Genomic DNA, 18,156 nt, shown 5'->3' with positions numbered 1-18,156 from the left:
GAAACTGAAAAAAAAAAAGATCAAACATCGACTGCTCACTTCATTAAACCACAGGCATTTGGGATAGAATTCATTATTCTATGTTGACTTTAAAAAGTGTAAGATTTTTATTGATGATGTCAAGATATATGCTTTTATACCATGGTTAGAGTGGTTCAGGTGCTTTTGAGTATAATTTAATTTTTGATTGTGTGTATATTGCATAGTTCATAGGGAATTTAAATCATTTCCAAAGAGCAACCCAGAATTTCAATTTGATCTCCCTGATTAATCCACCATCCACTGTTACTGTAGTTTCTTCACCTTGTAGTAGTAAAAGAGAAGATGATACTCTTCGTCTATGTAATAGACTCCATTATAATGAAAATATTTTCAATTATTATTAAATTTCTTATGTCTGTATAATGCTTCGTGATTCAAGAGTTCTTGGAAAAGCTCAGGGGACAAAGTGCTAAAAGCTTCAGTTTACAAAAGTAAAAGCTAAGGTACAGAGAAATAGGCTAATTTGCTACACATCACACAGCAAGTAGGTGGGGGAACTGAGAGCAAACATAGGTGTTGCTACCTTGGCCATGTACTTCACCTGTCTGGGAGTCATTATTTGGTTTTGCTTTCAGAAGTCAGAAAATTTGTTGCAGGGTGAACCACATATCAGTGGGCCCTTTTGTGGGATTTCCAAACCTACTAGAGGTGGAACAACAGCTCCCTAATTCAAAGCTTCAGTTTTGACGAAATTCTTTAAGAAGCCCTCCTAAAGGCAGGGTTTTTTGTTTTGTTTTGTTTTGGTTTGGTTTGGTTTTTTTGCGGTACACGGGCCTCTCACCGCCGTGGCCTCCCCCGCCGCGGAGCACAGGCTCCGGACGCGCAGGCCCCGCAGCCATGGCGCACGGGCCCACCCGCTCCGCGGCACGCGGGATCCTCCCGGACCGGGGCACGAACCCGCGTCCCCGAACCCGCGTCCTCTGCATTGGCAGGCGGACCCTCAACCACTGCGCCACCAGGGAAGCCCTAAAGGCAGTTTTTAATCAAACAAATATTATATAAGCTAAGCTACATCCATTTTCTGTTATTCGCTCAGAATTTAATTAATGCAGAGTTGCCATTGTTGACTAATTCATTTTTCTTAAGAATGCATTTTAGTATGAATATATTCTCCACTGATACTGATTCCTAGAAAGGCATGTGATATGTTTCTCTTCTAGCAAAATCTTTTCATACTTTGGCAGGCATTACCACTAGAATACCTTGCAGTGTGGGTGTCAGTATAGGGTTTATCCTGTTTCCTCTTCCTGTTCTGATTTGCCTCATTTAAATTGATTTTCATAGCTATAATGCATATATTTCTATTTTGTTGTTTTTGTTCTCTTTTATGTTCTCTCTCAATAAATCTCCTTTAGTTATATTATCTCAAAAAACAGTTAATTAATTAATTAATGCTTTTATTTCCAAAATTATAGTATAGTGATCTTGTACTATACTTAAAATTCAAGAAGGATGAGTCCTAAAATCAAAAGTACTCTTTAAACACCTGTTTCTTGGTACATTTTTATGCACTGGAGATATATACATACATATATATATATATAAAGTCTGAACTGATACCTCTCTTCTCTTGGCTTCCAGCATGCTGCTTTCTCCTGCCTCTCATGACTGACTGATCCCTCCTCAATTTCCATTTGGGCTCCTTTTCCTCTTTCTTCCTTTAAATGTTGATACGTTATCTAGGACTCCACTGTTGGCTTTCTTTTCCTCAGGATTAGTTCATTAGCATTCATGGCTTCCAGTACAGTCTCTTTGCTGATACTTTTCAGATCTCTTGGTCCAGACCAGATTTCTCTCATGAGCTTCAGACTTGAAATTTTACTTGTTAATTATCTGTAGAATGACTTTACTGGATGTCCCATGCTCCATTAAATATGTTCAAAGTGGAACAGTACTGTTGCCCTAGCATCTGCTCCTCTTCCACTGTCCTGGGCCACAGTCAAGTACACCACTGTTGAGGAACCCACCGAAACAGGAAGCTGAGGCTCAGCTGTGACCCTTCCTTTCCCTCTACTCCTTTCAACCGCAAGGTGCCAAATCCAATGAAATTAACCCTTAAAGACCTTCAGGATATGTTTTTATTCTCCTGTATGTATCCCCACTGTCAGTATCTTAGTGTGAATCAATCCTTTTTTTTTTTTCCCCATTAAAGTTACTGTAATAGGAGAAGAATGTGAAAACATACCTCTAAGGAATCCATAGGCACAGTTTCAAATCCCAGATACAGAATTTCTTTGAAGTAGTAAAATTTTATTCGAAATTTGCATTTCATTCCTCAACATCTCCATTTTTGTCTTAATATAAACACCATAATTTAAAGTACTTATCTTTGATTGAAATTGTTGCCCCAGGAAAGTAGGCTGTGTTTGTACTGAGGCTGTGGACACTCCCTGCAATGCCATGTTAGTGGAGGTTACTAATAATCCAGGTTGAGAAGTACAAGGTTAGTGTTCCTGTCTTATCTGGATTTATGCAGCATCCCCTTACATGATCTAGTTCCTTCATTCTCACTGTCTGCAAATCAGGTCTACATACTGCTACCAATTTGTCCTTGTTAATATACAAAGCTGACTGTATCATTTCCCTGCAGTGTTTCCTCTGGGTAAAATCCAAACTCCTTGGTGTGGCTTGCATGGCCTTTTATGGTCTGGGGCCTGCCTATCTGTCAAATTTCAAATTTTGCTATTCCCTCTCTCCTATCTGCTCCCCTGACCACACCCTAGTTTCACTCAGATTGAACTCTTACCCCTTCACACCTTTGTATATGTTGCCCATTCTTCCTCTTTCTTTTTCTACCATGGGAAACATTCATCTTTCAAGACTGAGCATAAGTATCATTGTCACCAGCTGAGGTGAACTGTGTTTTGTAAGAGCTCCTATGCACTTACCTATGCATCTGTTTGTCATAGCACTTATCTTGCTTTCTTCTATTTCTGGTTATATGTTCTTCTCCCACTAGATTGGAAGCTATTCATCTCTGTATATCCCAAGTACCTCTGTATCCCAAGTACAGTAGGCACTCAATAGGTATTAATGAATAAGTGCTTAAATAAATGAAACATCCAAAATTTCTATTTCCATCTTATCTTAATAACAATTAAAAATCACAACTAGTATCCAAATTTGAAAGTTGAACAGAATAGACCGTAGTTTTGCTTGGCTTTTTTAAGTAACAGAAATTTCAGAACTGGATATGTAGTGAATATACATTGAATCTGCCAAGTTTTATATGGTTAATCACCAATATGAAAGGAAATTTCAATTGGCATTAAGTTTTTTAAATTATCTGTAGTTTTGGTGGTTGTTGTGGTGTTTTATATTAAAGTTATGTTAAGTATTAAGAAAGAAAAATATCAAGGAATGTACAAGTATGAAAGTAATAGGATTTTGGAAGTTAAAATGCATAAAAGCCAATTCATTTACTAGTATTTACCACATGCTAGTCACTGTGGTAAGCATTTATCATATTATTGAGATATATTATCTAAATTAATTTACCTGATTTCATAGATAAGGAAATTGAGACTTGAAATTTAAGTAACTGTGATTGTGCAGGTTATACAGCCAATATATAGTGGAGTAATAATATGAACATAGTTATGTCTGACATCAAAACTATAACTTTATTTTACCAGACCTTAATATATTTACAAATTCTTATATAAAACGGTATTTATTCATGGTGTGTAACAGTTGTCAGGTGTGGATAATTTCATTGCATTTTGGCATTTGAGACCACACTCCATGCACTTGGAATGGCAGCTGGATAAGTGGTATGGTGTAGTTGAATTAATCTTAGTGAATGTGATTCTTTAACCATTTTTGAGTCACAGGCTCTGTAGTGGGTATAATGAAAGGTATGGACCCCCTGTACACATACACAATAAAATGCACACATGTACAAAGATACGTTTCCATAGTCTTGGATTCCTTGAAAATCACAGGCAAGTTTCAGAATTTGGATTCTAGATAATCTGCCTATTTTGTGGATGAACAAACTGAGGTTCAGTGTCAACCATATGTTTCTGAAATGGTTGACCATGTCTATCCATCAAGAGTGTCTTTGGAAAGTGATTACTTTGTGGAATTTTCTGAATTCCTAGAAAAGTATTCTAGTTTCAAGACTCTAACTCAGCAATGTATCGGTAATACTGAGCACATTCCAAGTATATTTAATCATGGAAATAATTTAATATTTTTCTTATTGAATACACATTTCTTGAAAAAATCTACTAAGATAAGTATTTTCTTGTAAGATTTATAAAAACCCCAGTAGTGACTTAGAATAAGATAAATAGATTTGCACAGAAATGTATCATTTGAGTAAAGAACAAAATGCATAATTAAAAGATAAAAGAATTATATGGTAGCAAAACCAATATCTATATTTTCTACATGTAAAATTAAGTTGTTTCAGCAATATAGAGCTGTACTATGCTTACTTGTCCACATAACAGTTCTATAAGGAAATGCATTTTTGTAATTCATCTAATTTTAAAGATGAGAAAACTGAGGTTTAAAATTTAATGACTTAGGCATGAGCTTATAGCTAATAGCTAAAAAGTAAAGGTCAGGAGCCCATTAGAAGTCTTTTGATTCTAAATCAGGGAGCTCTCCATTGTTTCACATACATGCCTGGGGAGAATCAGGTAGATGCAAAAACAAGTTTCAGCAGCTGAGAGAGTCATCAAGCACATTTGGTGCATGGTCTTTATTTTAAGGCCTGCCACTTGCTTCCTCAGACTTGTATTGTTTCACTTTGCAGAGCTCTGAAGGCCAGAGCATACTTGGGTAATTCAGAATGATTCTTAGCTTTCATTTCAGTTTTAATCCATGGCCTCAACTCTTGCATTGTGTTTCACTCTTTTTATTTCAGTACTATAGCAAAGATTAGTTTGGCTTTAAAGAAAACAGTTTAACTGCATTATCTATTATAAATGCATGTTATATTAAAAAATTTTACATAAAGTTTTTGATATACAGAATATTTTAGCCTCACAATATAGCTGTAAAATTCATTACAACGATTACAAATAAACAGGTTACCAGTATGTATATTTAAGAATTTATTTGAGTAAAAAATTTAGAAGTACAATTAATAAATACCTTTGAGAAAGTAACTAATACAATACAATGAATATATGGTACATTTACTGGTGATTAACACATTAGTAATACTTTTGAGATTACATTTTTAAAGGGGTGTTCTCCCTTCTACAGAATGTGTGTTTACAGTGGCAGCTTTAATGCTGTTTCCTGCTGTGCAGTTCAATAAAGTATGGTGTTAGGTGGTTGGTTGAGGGTTTTTTTCGTAATGTATGTCGATGGAGATAAGTGTTTTAATTACTTTTTTAATGTCTGTGCTTTTGTATTTTTCTCCTCTCTTCTCTTTTATTTCCTGCTGTTGGGATTACCGCCTCATCTCCACAGCAGGTAGCTGTAGCAAATTTGTTTTCTTTGTAAGCCTGGTAGATTTATTTTGTAATATAACTGTTCCTTTTTAGTATTTTATTATTAATGATTTCTTTACTTTGGAATGTAGTATACTTACATAGTCCTAAATAGTAATTTTCTAACACCATCTAAGAATTCCAGTCATTAAGAAAAAAAAATCTTCGCCTGAGGCATATTCTTTGAATTTTTTTGCTTACCCTTACTTCATGATGTGAGGATTAAAATTGAAGGAAATTGTTTTATACCAAAAGCCAAATGAGAATGAGAAACAGAGAAAAGAGAAGGGAGGAAAACAAATAGAAAAGGCCCAAGAGATAAAGCACACTTTAATAAATAATACCAAAAATCAAAGGGATATGTATAATTTTGTGACAGAAAAAGAAAATTACATTAACATAGGTTTTCTAGAAGAGGGATTTTAATGAGATCTTATTTTTATATTAAAATTAAATTTTAGTTAGTAAAATAACTTCTGCTAATTACAAGAAAATTGGATTACAAAAATATAAAGAAAAATAGTTCATCTTCTTTTTTTTGGTCCAGGATTTTGTTGTTTTGTTTCCTTCATATGTCCCTTTATGTAGAAAGAACAATAGATAAGGTGGATCCTGAATATAGAAGTTATTTATCAGGAAAGTAGAAAACACTCAAGGATATTTTATCCATCTTTGAGTTCTTGGAAAATATTTTATTAATTAAAATAAGGTCTCTCTCTCTCTCTCTCTATTTTTTCCAAATGTGTAAAAGGAGTAAAAATTATGAGACTACAAATGCATAGTGAACCTTATTCTCATTTTGTTATATGAAATTGCTAGATATTTTATTACAGATTAAAAATCCTCTAGAAGAATTTTAACCACTTAGATTCAGTTTACTTCATATGTGTTGATTTTGTGAACACATTGCTTTATTAATATGTTTATATTGTCTGTCACCCATACAAACTCTAAATTGGAGCCTGATATTAAGTTCTAATATGAAATTTTATGAACTGATCTCGTTGGTATAATAGAACTTGTACATATTTTCTACATGAAATCATAAAAGCAAACTGAAATACGTTTGTAACTTCATAGGAATTATTACATTTGTTTACTTTATTCTCTTCTCCAATGCTTTTAAAATTATACTGTTTTCATAATTAAATACAAAAAGAAGATCTTAGTTCAGTGTCTCTCCAATTTTCAAAATTGTATGAGTGCTCTTTACTCCTCTTAGGCCTGGATGTCATTATTGTTATATGTTTCTATACAGAAAAATACCTTGTGTAATGGGAAAAAATATGATTTGAGATGGTGATTTCATTCATAACATTTTTTAAAAGCTCTTCATCTTGTTATGCTCTAACGAATTATGTGATCCATACAATTAATGCTTGTGGTCACATAGAGAGAGAGAGAGACTAGAGAGCAGTTATACAGAACAGATATTTAATGGGGATTTGAAAAATCAATGAAATGAATACTATTGTGATATATGGTGATCTGATTTCATATGTGTTATATTGAATCACTCCACTCTTTCTGAATTCAGTCTGAACACCCAAGAGCTAAACGCATTTACAGTGGGTTGTCAGAAAAAGATGGGGAGTTTTATTGAGAAAAGAATCACAATAGGGCATCATTGATCTGTTCTCTTTCTAATCCATATATAGATCCTAGAATGATAAACCTTACGGCACTGTTTTCCCTTGGAAGTAAATCCTTTGAGTCATATAAGTGATCTTTAAGTGACAGATGAAGAACTTTATAATCCATTGTGAAATTGTGGAATGCTTAGGCCCTTGAAAAGAATATTTTATTTCCATATTGTAATTTCAACTGTTTGGCCTTGATATCGAAATAGTTTACTTTTTCTAGTAAGTATATAAACACATATATCCATAATACATGTATTTATGAGTTATACCTACATTTACATATCTATGTACAGCCATTTAAATATCTTCTTATGATTAATTGCAGTATCTTCTGTTTGTGAAAGTGTATACTATGAATCTTTTATAATGTGAGTCTTTATTTTCCATAGTTCTTATATTTTACCCAAGACAGTAATAATGACTTACATTTGAATGTTGTTTTAGATTTACCAGAGTGCTTCTATGTGTACTTTTCCACCTCAGTTCAGAGCAACCCTGTACATAAGTCAGAGATATCTTCGTTCCAATCAAGGCAGTTAACTCGACTTACTGTGGTAATCATTTTGCAATATATACAAATACTGAATCTTTATGTTGTACACCTGAAACTAATATATGTCAATTATACCTTAATAAAACATAATTAGATAAAATAAAGGAATTTGACAGCCACAGTATTAAAAGTAATTTTACCCAAGTACAGCTAGAAAGGGGATATAATGAGACTAGAACCCAGTTCTCCAGACTCCTAGGTCAGTGTTCTCTCAGGCAGGATGTTAACTAACTGCTGCAATTTGAATGATGCCTTAACCAACAGAGGGTCTTAACGTTGCTATTTCCTGGTCTTGAAGCACATATGGTTTGCAGCCATTGTAGTCTGTAGAATGAATGAGGTTAGAGGAATACCCTTGTCTTACCACAGCCTTTCATTCTAACCAATCTGTCCAACACTGACCACTAAAATGTGCCAACAGTGTGAATTGTGTATATGATGGATTAGATGAACATTTAATTTATGTCTATCCGAATGTATCCTTTCATTGTATCAGACAAAGGCTTTTAGGGAGAGAATGCAAATAAAAGGAAACATTTATTTCACATCTATGCAAAGAGCTTTACATATATTGTTTTCATTTTACTCTCCTAACAATTCCATGATGAGGCTGCTGCTGCCCAGAAAGAATAATTTACTTGCCCAAGGTCAATGGCTAGTAAGAGCTAGAATGAGAATTTTAACACAGAAAGTCTGACTTAGAGGTTTCACTCTTATTTAGTACACTGTATTTACAAATGATAGAAATAAGTCAGTTGGCATTAAGATATTTTTAAAAGATTTAATAAACAAAAATAAAGAAAAACAATGGTTACACAGGGACATTTCTTACAAAGACACAACTGCATAGCTGTGGTAGATAGCCTCGTGTCCCTTAGTGAGGGTTTGTTTAATGAATCCATGTTTAATCTTCACGTTAATATTCTTCCTCATGCAGCACCATTCCCCAAACCAGGCTTAGCAATGAGGACTGAGATCACACAACGTGCTTTCTTCTTTGAGAAGACAGCAAAATCTCAGACACAAAAGTACTTGGAAAAGTGAAAAACTTAGGACATTTGCCATCAACTACATTTTGCTGTGCTCAGCCAGTAAACTTAAGAGTAGGACATAATCAGAGGGATTTTATATGTCTACTAAAATCTTATTGAAAAAGCACTTGTGTGAAATAACAAAACAGTATACCTGCAGAGAGAGTTCAGAATACTAGAACATTGCCCATTTCCATAAGCCAGGAACCTGAGGCAGTCTCACAATGTTCTGTGCTGTCTTCTCCACTTCGATGGGATGTGTGAGGCTGTCTCCCGTGACACGTCTGTCTGATCACCATCTTCCGCATGACGGCTTAGCTGTCATTCAAGTGAATGCCTTCAAGAATGAGAGGCGTCACACAAATTGTTGCTCAATTCAATTAACACTGAATGAGTTGACCCAGTGAAATAACACATGCAGACATTATAAAATCTGAGAAATTCTTAAACACGTCCTACAATAGCTATGAAGACTCAGCCTCAGAAACTTATTTCTCATCTGTTACTTACTAGATGATAACACAAAACAGAATATTTAATATCTTGTTAATGTTAATTGAAGTTGTGCAGAACTTAATATGAGTACAAAGAATTTACTAAATACACTGCTGTTGTTTATTCTGTAGTTGTTTCAGAGGGAGGTGCTTTGGAAACAAAGCAAAGATACAGATTTCAAAGAATATCAAATATTGAAAAATAACCAGCAGATACCCAAGGGGAATGCAGTTAAGAAGGAAGACATTTTAGAGAGGAATTGTGCTAGAGAAAAGAATCGCAAAACAAAGATGCAGCCCAGAGAAGCAGCCAGTCTTTTCTCTACCACTAGATTGGAACATTCTGGGCTTCCCTGGTGGCGCAGTGGTTGAGAGTCCGCCTGCCAATGCAAGGGACATGGGTTCGTGCCCCGGTCTGGGAAGATCCCACATGCCGCGGAGCGGCTGGACCCGTGAGCCATGGCCGCTGAGCCTGCGCGTCTGGAGCCTGTGCTCCTCAATGGGAGATGCCACAACAGTGAGAAGTCCACATACAGCAAAAAAAAAAAAAAAAAATAGATTGGAACATGCTGTGTTGTATGCGTATCCATAGCCTTACAGTGAAACTTAATACATATATGTTGAATGATTACTTTAGACATCACTTGTTATGTAGCAACACATTATAACAGGGCTTAATTTTAACCTTATACATGACAAAGCCAGAACTTTGAAGTTAAAGCATACACTCTACAGCCAGACCATCCAGGTTAGAAGTTGGCATTACTACTTACTTGTCTGTGACCTTCAGCAAAGTTACTTAATCTTTATGTGCCTCAGTTTCCTCATATCTAAAATGCAGATAATAATGCGAGTTGTCTTTTAGAGTTGTTTTGAGAATTAAATGAGTTAGTATATAAAAATCACCTACCTATATGTCAGGCACTTAGAACAGTGCCTATAAGTAATCAATACATGTTAAGTTAGATTTTCTGTAGTATAAGCAACATTTTATTTCTTTCTTTTCTTTTTGGAGAACTTGAAAATGATTATCTTTCAGTACGTCTTACGAAGGTGTTCCTTTGTATAAATGCATGCTGAAACACCAAAAACTTCAGTAACTATTCTAGGGGAACAAAGAAGCTATCTGGCCTTCTTGAAAGACAAAGAACACTATATGTATATTACCCTGAGCTGTTTTCTTTGTCAAATCTTTGTCAATTCCTCTTTATTCATAAACCTCCTTCTTCCCACTGAAAGGTGAATTAAAAAGTCATTTCAGTGTCATTTTGAAATCATCCTGGTATAGACACATACCTTATTTATTAATATGCCACCTACTCTCAGGGAAATCTTCCTTTGATAGATGGGTATTTGCAAGTTTCATTATCTTTCATATTTCACTTAAGGTTGCTTCATTTTTCTTCTTTTGTAGCACTTTGTTTAAATTTGCTAAGGTTTTAATACTTTACTTTGATTTAAGATTTATTCTTCCTGGCCACAAGATGTGGAATTTGAAAAAAAAATTATAAACTACAGAATAATAAACCTATCTTAATATTAATAGATAGTGTTTATTGAGCATTCACTATGTGCCAGGTCCCAAAGCTTTATATATATATGTATGGATAGATAGACAGATAGATAGATAGATAAATATTCCTTTAAGTCGCACATCTATGAGAGAAGAGAAATATAATTATTACCTCTGTTTTAGAAATGCAGAGGTAGAAGATCAGAGCAATTAATGAATTGTTTCAGGGCTCTCTAGAAAGATAAAGCCTTTAAGACATATATAAAATAGATAAATAAATAGATAGATAGATTGAGTGAGTGAGTGGTATGATTTATTTCAAGGAATTGGCTTATGCAATTGCGGGAGCTGTCAAATCTAAAATCTGTAGGCCAGGCCAGCAGACAGACAGAATTTCTTCTTCCTTAAGGAAACCTCAATTTTTTCTTAAGACCTTTGGACTGATTGGATGGAGCTTATCCAGATTATTGAGGTAATCTCCTTTACTTAAAATCAACTGATTATAGATATTAACCACATCTATAAAATGCCTTCACAGTAATACCTGGATTAGTGTTTGATTGGATAATTTGATGTGTGTACTTAGCTATGTACACATAAAACTAACCGTCATAGGAACTTACAGAAGATCACAATCAGATAAATGGGAGAGGTAGAACTCACACCAAACTCTGTCTGATGAAAAAGACCCTGTTCCTAATCACCCAGCAGCATCATAGTTAGCAGAGAATAGGGTACTTCTGCCAGCTGGGCTGGACTGCCAAAGAGTATGTGAGCAGAGCTTCAGATACATGGTCCTAATAGATGATCTGCTACCCAGGTAGGGGAGAAGGGCTCCGTGGACACTGGGAATCTAAAAGTGAGCATGACTTGAGGTGTGGCTAAATAGGCTGCAGAGATAACCCAATCATAATCATCCCATCCAGTTACTGGCTCATTTTTCCTGTCCTCAAGCCAGTATCTATAGGTCAGAACATTTAGCTGGTGCCCTCTTGAACATTTACAGGGAGAATCTGACCCAGTAAATGTTAAATTCATTATAGTGATAAATGCAGAGTGGGGTGAAAGCACAGGAAACTCAGTTGTCCTTGTCAGTGTATGATTCAAGTGAAAAAATGAAATTTAAATTTTACCGAAGCTTTTTTCTTGTGAAATAATTCTTGCAGGAGAGAAAAAGTCATCTCTATGGGTCAGGTGGTGTGTTTAATACGAATGCCTTGCATTTCTTTATATAGCAGTTATTTTAGCAGTGGGTCATAGAATATAAGCACAGATGTAAATCTCCCTTTTACCTTAACCATGGCAAGTAATGAAAAAGCTCAGATTAGGAATTAGTAAAGGAAGGATCTTAGACTTCATTACCAGAAACTGTAGAATTCTTATCCACCACTTATATTCTCTGTGCTTTGTTTTTGGCCTGTCTTACAGGTTTTTGCTTATCATATTACCTTGAAATTGCAAAACCCTTCACATTGTTTTCCTTGTTGTGGTTTTTTAACAGGAAAATGGGAAAATGAAGTACCATAGAACATATGCAATCTCTATAGTATAGTAATATGAAAGGGGAGACAGGTCCTTGTTATTTAAATATATATATTTTATATATATATATATAAAATGATACATGTTGGTTTCACTAATCAAGTGTAGCTTAAACTACAATCATCTTTTAATAGCTTTCAAGAAAAATTGTTTTGTCATTAGAATCTTCAAGTACATATTCAGCTGTATTTATGTAACTGTAACCACCCCCATCTCAGTCCTTCGAAAAGAATTACATTAATATATATAACCACACATTTATGTAATAGTTTCCGTGTTACAAATAGACTAAGGGATATTCCTCTGTGTCAGAAAATGAAGAAATAAAATCAGCCCCGTTTTGTTTATAGAGAAGCCAGAGCAAAGACCAGTCAAATGACTTGCCTAACTTTCTTAGATAATTAAAATAATTTAAAAAAATGTTCTTCAAATAACCTAAAAACAAAGGGCAAATCTTTTGGGGGTGAGTAAATGAAAGAGGTGCTAGACAGGAAAGAAAAATGTTTGATTTAATTTGAAGGGACAGCAGTGGTTTATTGCTGGCTATGCACTCAATCCACCAGCACCTTCAGTTTTCAGGTCAGATACAGTATCAACCTTATTGCACACAACAAAACTCATCTCCTGGGCCATGCTTTTTACTCTGTGTGTCTACCAGCAGCTACCATTGGCTTTCATTTAACTATGAAATAAACTCCTATTTCTGTGGAATGGCCTATTGGTAGACTGAGATTTGGATAGTAAATAACATTAAACTATAAATTTCCCCCTTTTGGAATTGAGATGAAAAGCTTTCCTGTAATGGGGTGAAAGCTATCAGATTTACTTCATTTGTAGTTTGAAAGCATTTTAACCAGCTATTCATATTCTTTTCAAAATGTTGGCAATTATTTCCTAACTAGTTGATACATGCATGTTATAGAACATTTGGAAAATAAGGAAATAATTTTTAAAAACCCAGAATATCCACAATCCCACCACCAGAAATGATTACTGTTCAGATTATATAGTTTATATATTTTTATAAAACTTAAATCATTACTATACACAGTGTTTTATGTCCTGCTAGTTTATTTAATACTGTATTTTCACTACAGTCTGTTACCACATTTTTCAAATGTTTATTTTAATGACTGCGTTTTGTTCTGTCATGTTTTTCATCTCTTAAAGTAAAACTGGATTATTCATTCTGTTGGCATTTTGATATTCCTCCACCCTTTCTCTCTCTCTCTTATCTTTTTTTTGCACTGACCATTTTTGTACATCAAACCTTTATTTGCATGTCTTAGTATTTTCTTATGATAGATTCAAAACTGTTTTTTTAGAATTAGGCACCAGTTTCTACCAAAAGAGCATAACAAATCACATCTTTAACCTTGCCATATAGTGTAATTCTCTTAAACCCTTTACTTTTTAATAGAGGAGAAATCAATATCTCATTGTTTTAACTTACAGTTCTTAAATTACTAGGGGATTTAAGATTTTTGGTGCTAATAAACTATTTATATTTTTTGTTATCCCAATTTTTGTTACCTTTTGTTTATGCTTCTATTGAAAAGTTAATATGTTCCTCATTAAAACTGAGAAATGTCTCTATATAGAAAAGACATTTTATTTGTTAAAATATTCTTCTAGCTAATCACTTGGCATTTAATTTATTTATAATATTTCTGAAGTGTAAAACTAGCTGAATTTTTGTGGTAAAATACTTTTTTTTTCCTTTAAAATTTTTTAGTCTTTCTCCCCTCCCCTTAGAAAGACCTTCCATATTCAGGAACTAGATAAAACTAGATATTTTCTTTTAGGTTTTGTGATGAATTTTTTATATTTAGCACTTTAATACACCAGAAATTTATTTTTATTTATGACATGAGGAAAGAATATAACCGGATTTTCCCCTTAACACTATATGTGAGTATACATGTTTCTGTACATGTACATGTGCACATGAATGTGTGATTTATGATGTATTCTTAGTTATGTATTAAAGGTATACTCTGAGGTCTGTTACATTGTGTTATGTACATTCTTTTATGTTAATTTGCTTATAGATTTTTTTCCTCTAAGAACCACATTATCTTAATGATTACAGCTTTCTACTTTCTTTCTAATAGTCAGTAGGAAAGTCATTCCGACCTGCTAATGATATTTTATACATTTTTTTACTTAGGTTTGCCAGAACCCAAAAAGGATCACATCTTCCAAGGCCTGACACAGGACCAGGGGTTTTATACATCCAAAGACTTTCTGCCACTTGTAGCCAAAAGCAGTAAAGCAGGTATCACATATTGTCTTCTGTTCCTAATGTTACCTATGTTGTTATGTGTATTATGAATGTATATTAAGTCCAGGCTCAGTAGGAAATTGTCCAGATCTCCAATTCATCCTTTATAACACCAATGTAAAATGAAAAAAAAAAAATCTGACATTACTGTTAGCCAGAATCATCTATTTGTCCATCCTCCCAATCAAACATCATCATAAGGATTTTTCACTGTGTTTATGCAGGTCTAAACTGCATTATGAAAAGTTGCTTCAAAATAAGAGTGTCCTTAACAAACATCAGAAGATGTTCTTAAAAGAAAAGGCAGGAACTTCACTTTGGGAACTGTTTTTTTTGTTTGTTTGTTTAAAATAGGACAAGTGATCATGTCTTCCATGATTTGTATCCACACCAGCTGAAAGATTCAGTCTCTTCTTGAACCACAGTTTTATGAAATTAAAACAAAACACTTTGATGGATACCCTAATACCTAGTCTCTGTGTGAAATCACTTCACACACCAAAGGAAGAACAACTGGAAGCTATGCCCGTCCTCTGCTTTGACTGGGCTAGAGTCATCATCTTAGTGTTAAAGAAGCTATAATATATTCCCTAAAACCCGATAGTCAAACTCCTTTAAATATATATTTTTAAAGAATTCTGAACTTCAGATATTCTAACATCAATTACATATGGAAAAGATAAGAATCTACATTTATTCTCCTAAAATTGAAAAAGATAAGAAACTTTCTCTCTTAGATCAATCTGTAGAACTTTACAGCTAAAGTTGTGTACCATCTTCGTCCTCTTCCTTCCAAGAGAACACGATGCTTGCTAGGGAAGATCACTGTACACATAGCATGTATTTGAGAATTACAAAAGGCTAATTATGTAATCCCAAATACAAACGCTTTCAAGCAAAATGATTATGCTATCTGTGGTGCCATTTCAAAAATTATAGTAATTTATCTTGTCAACAGTTTTATTTAATCCAATAATACAGTGTTACCTAATACATAGCGAACACCTGCATTTTACTTTTTAAAGAATCTTCATATGGACATCAAATATTCATATAAATGCTGCTGAGAAATGTTCACTTGGAGAGTCATATTTCTTTTATTGCTCAGTTTTACAAACAAAACCAGGAAAAAAGCAGTAAAAGGGAGAAAGTTTTATTTTAACTATTTCAAGAAAATAGTTCTCAGAAATTCTTCAGTTACATAAAGGGAACATATTCAGCATGTTAATTTTCAAAACTTACTAAATATACTCTACAGCAGGGCTATATGTTAGAAATCTTATAAGATGATTTTTAAATAAAAGGTTTTAATGAAATACTACAAATTATTAACTCAGATCACAAGGATCACTTTTCTTCTTCTAACAAAGAAATTTAATGACAATAAGTTAAAAATACATAGCACAACTTTGACAGAGAGTTTAAATTGATTGATTCCAGTTTATTATGACCCACACTCTTCAAAATGTGTTATATCTATCCTTCTAGAAGGAAAAAAAGAAGTTAAAGGTATTGACTATGAAATTACATGTATGAGCATATTTTTAAAGTGGGAATAAAACTGTCTTTCAATGAAGCAGAATAATTTGATAGTGACACTCCATCCTCGAAAACTGCAAGATGCAATTTTACACTGCTTTGAGTACAAGTATCTTTTGAGCTGTCATGCAGAAATGGTTTCTCTACTTGAAAATGGGGTTTTCCTTTCATCATTCAGGAATGTGTGCCTGTCACTCTCCATTGCCATCGATACGGGGAGCCGTGATTGTACTCGGAGCTGGAGACACAGCTTTCGACTGTGCAACATCTGCTTTACGTTGTGGAGCCCGCCGAGTGTTCATCGTCTTCAGAAAAGGCTTTGTTCATATAAGAGCTGTCCCTGAGGAGGTAAAATGGAACCATCAGAAAATATGGAGTTGTCATGCAACAAATTTTAGAAGATGTAGCTGTTAATGTGCAGTCTCCCAGTTTAAATCATTAGAATGTTATTCAGATTGTGAGATGCACATTTAAAAATTTCTGGGTTGCCCATAGTTGCTTTTTCTAGTACAGACATTCAAAGTAAAAGAAAATTATTTTATAATACTGATTTGGATACAATGAGAAGTTTATCTTTGTCAATACACAAGTGCTTCTTATTCTCAGGGTTAATATCTTTGAAAGGTACTGTATTTAACTAGTAACAGTGGAATGTGCTAAGTTTTACATATCCAACTACTAGATACTCTTCACAAAATATATGGATATTAATTAGGAGAATGTGTTAATTAGAGACATTTGGAATTTTCCATAAGTCAAATTTACAAGCTGCATTCAAAGATATCTATATCTATATCTATATCTATAGATATAGATATAGATAATATTTATAGTTAATTCATTCTGCTATGAAGGCAGTAGAACAAAGAGATTTCCATTTATTTCTTAAAAGAGCTCTAATGTAAGCATTATTTAGAATTAATAATTAGTTAACTTACTAAAAATGACATTTAAAATCATTTCATTCTAACAGGTGACTGGTGACTAATCTTAGATGAAACATCAGCTGGATACATGTACCACAGACTTCTCAGATTTTAACGTTAAGGAAGATAATGCCTTATAAAGGGTATTGGTTCTGAGAACAAGAACCAAATGTATTTATAGAAAGATAAATTACTCATTTTATCCAAATCAGTATTATGAATTTGATTTGCTTTAGAATGCCTGAACATATTTGGAGTCTCTATTCTAGGAAAGAATTATAACTGTAGTCAATAGGTAATTTGTCACATATAGACTAACCACATTACAGATTAATCTCACTAAAATATCAGAGTCACCACTGGTTCATGACTGAGTTAAAAATGTCAACTTTATTCTCCAGGATTTTCTCCATCCACACTATCCTTTCAGACTTTTCCAAAATCCAAGGTGGAGATAGTCTTGTAATCATAGGAGTTTTTTCTGGAGCACCATTTTATTTTACTTATTATTTATTTATTTATTTATTTATTTATGTAATTTATTTTTTAAAACATCTTTATTGGAGTATAATTGTTTTACAATGGTGTGTTAGTTTCTGCTTTATAACAAAATGAATCAGCTATACATATACATATGTCCCCATATCTCTTCCCTCTTGCATCTCCCTCCCTTCCACCCTCCCTATCCCACCCCTCTAGGTGGTCACAAGGCACTGAGGTGATCACCCTCTGCTATGTGGCTGCTTCCCACTAGCTATCTATTTTACATTTGTTAGTGTATGTATGTCCATGCCACTCTCTCACTTTGTCCCAGCTTACCCTTCCCCCTCCCCATGTCCTCAAGTCCATGCTCTAGTAGGTCTGTGTCTTTATTCCCTTCTTGCCCCTAGGTTCTTTTGACCATTTTCTTTCTTCTTTTTTTTTTTTAGATTCCATATATATGTGTTAGCATACAGTATCTGTTTTTCTCTTTCTGACTTACTTCACTCTGTATGACAGTCTCTAGGTCCATCCACCTCATTACAAATAACTCAGTTTCATTCCTTTTTATGACTGAGTAATATTCCATTGTATATATGTGCCACAACTTCTTTATCCATTCATCTGTTGATGGACACTTAGGTTGCTTCCATGTCCTG

The 18,156-nt window shown here is 34.0% G+C and overlaps 1 protein-coding gene across 1 annotated transcript in view; it reads left to right on the top strand.

Moving 5' to 3' along the window:
* Positions 1-18,156, top strand: part of DPYD (dihydropyrimidine dehydrogenase) — a gene marked incomplete at both ends in the record, with an annotated part of 823,320 nt that overhangs the window by 335,561 nt on the left and 469,603 nt on the right. The window contains 2 exons of the mRNA XM_079721437.1: positions 14,439-14,546; positions 16,270-16,439. Coding sequence (XP_079577563.1) covers positions 14,439-14,546; positions 16,270-16,439 — 278 coding nt within the window. The remainder of the gene's footprint in view (positions 1-14,438; positions 14,547-16,269; positions 16,440-18,156) is intronic.

The sequence above is a fragment of the Hyperoodon ampullatus genome (genome assembly GCF_949752795.1).
Source record: "Hyperoodon ampullatus genome assembly, chromosome: 2".
Classification (NCBI taxonomy): domain Eukaryota; kingdom Metazoa; phylum Chordata; class Mammalia; order Artiodactyla; family Ziphiidae; genus Hyperoodon; species Hyperoodon ampullatus.
The sequence above is the reverse complement of the archived record's forward strand: the minus strand, read 5'-3'. Positions and strand labels throughout refer to the sequence as shown.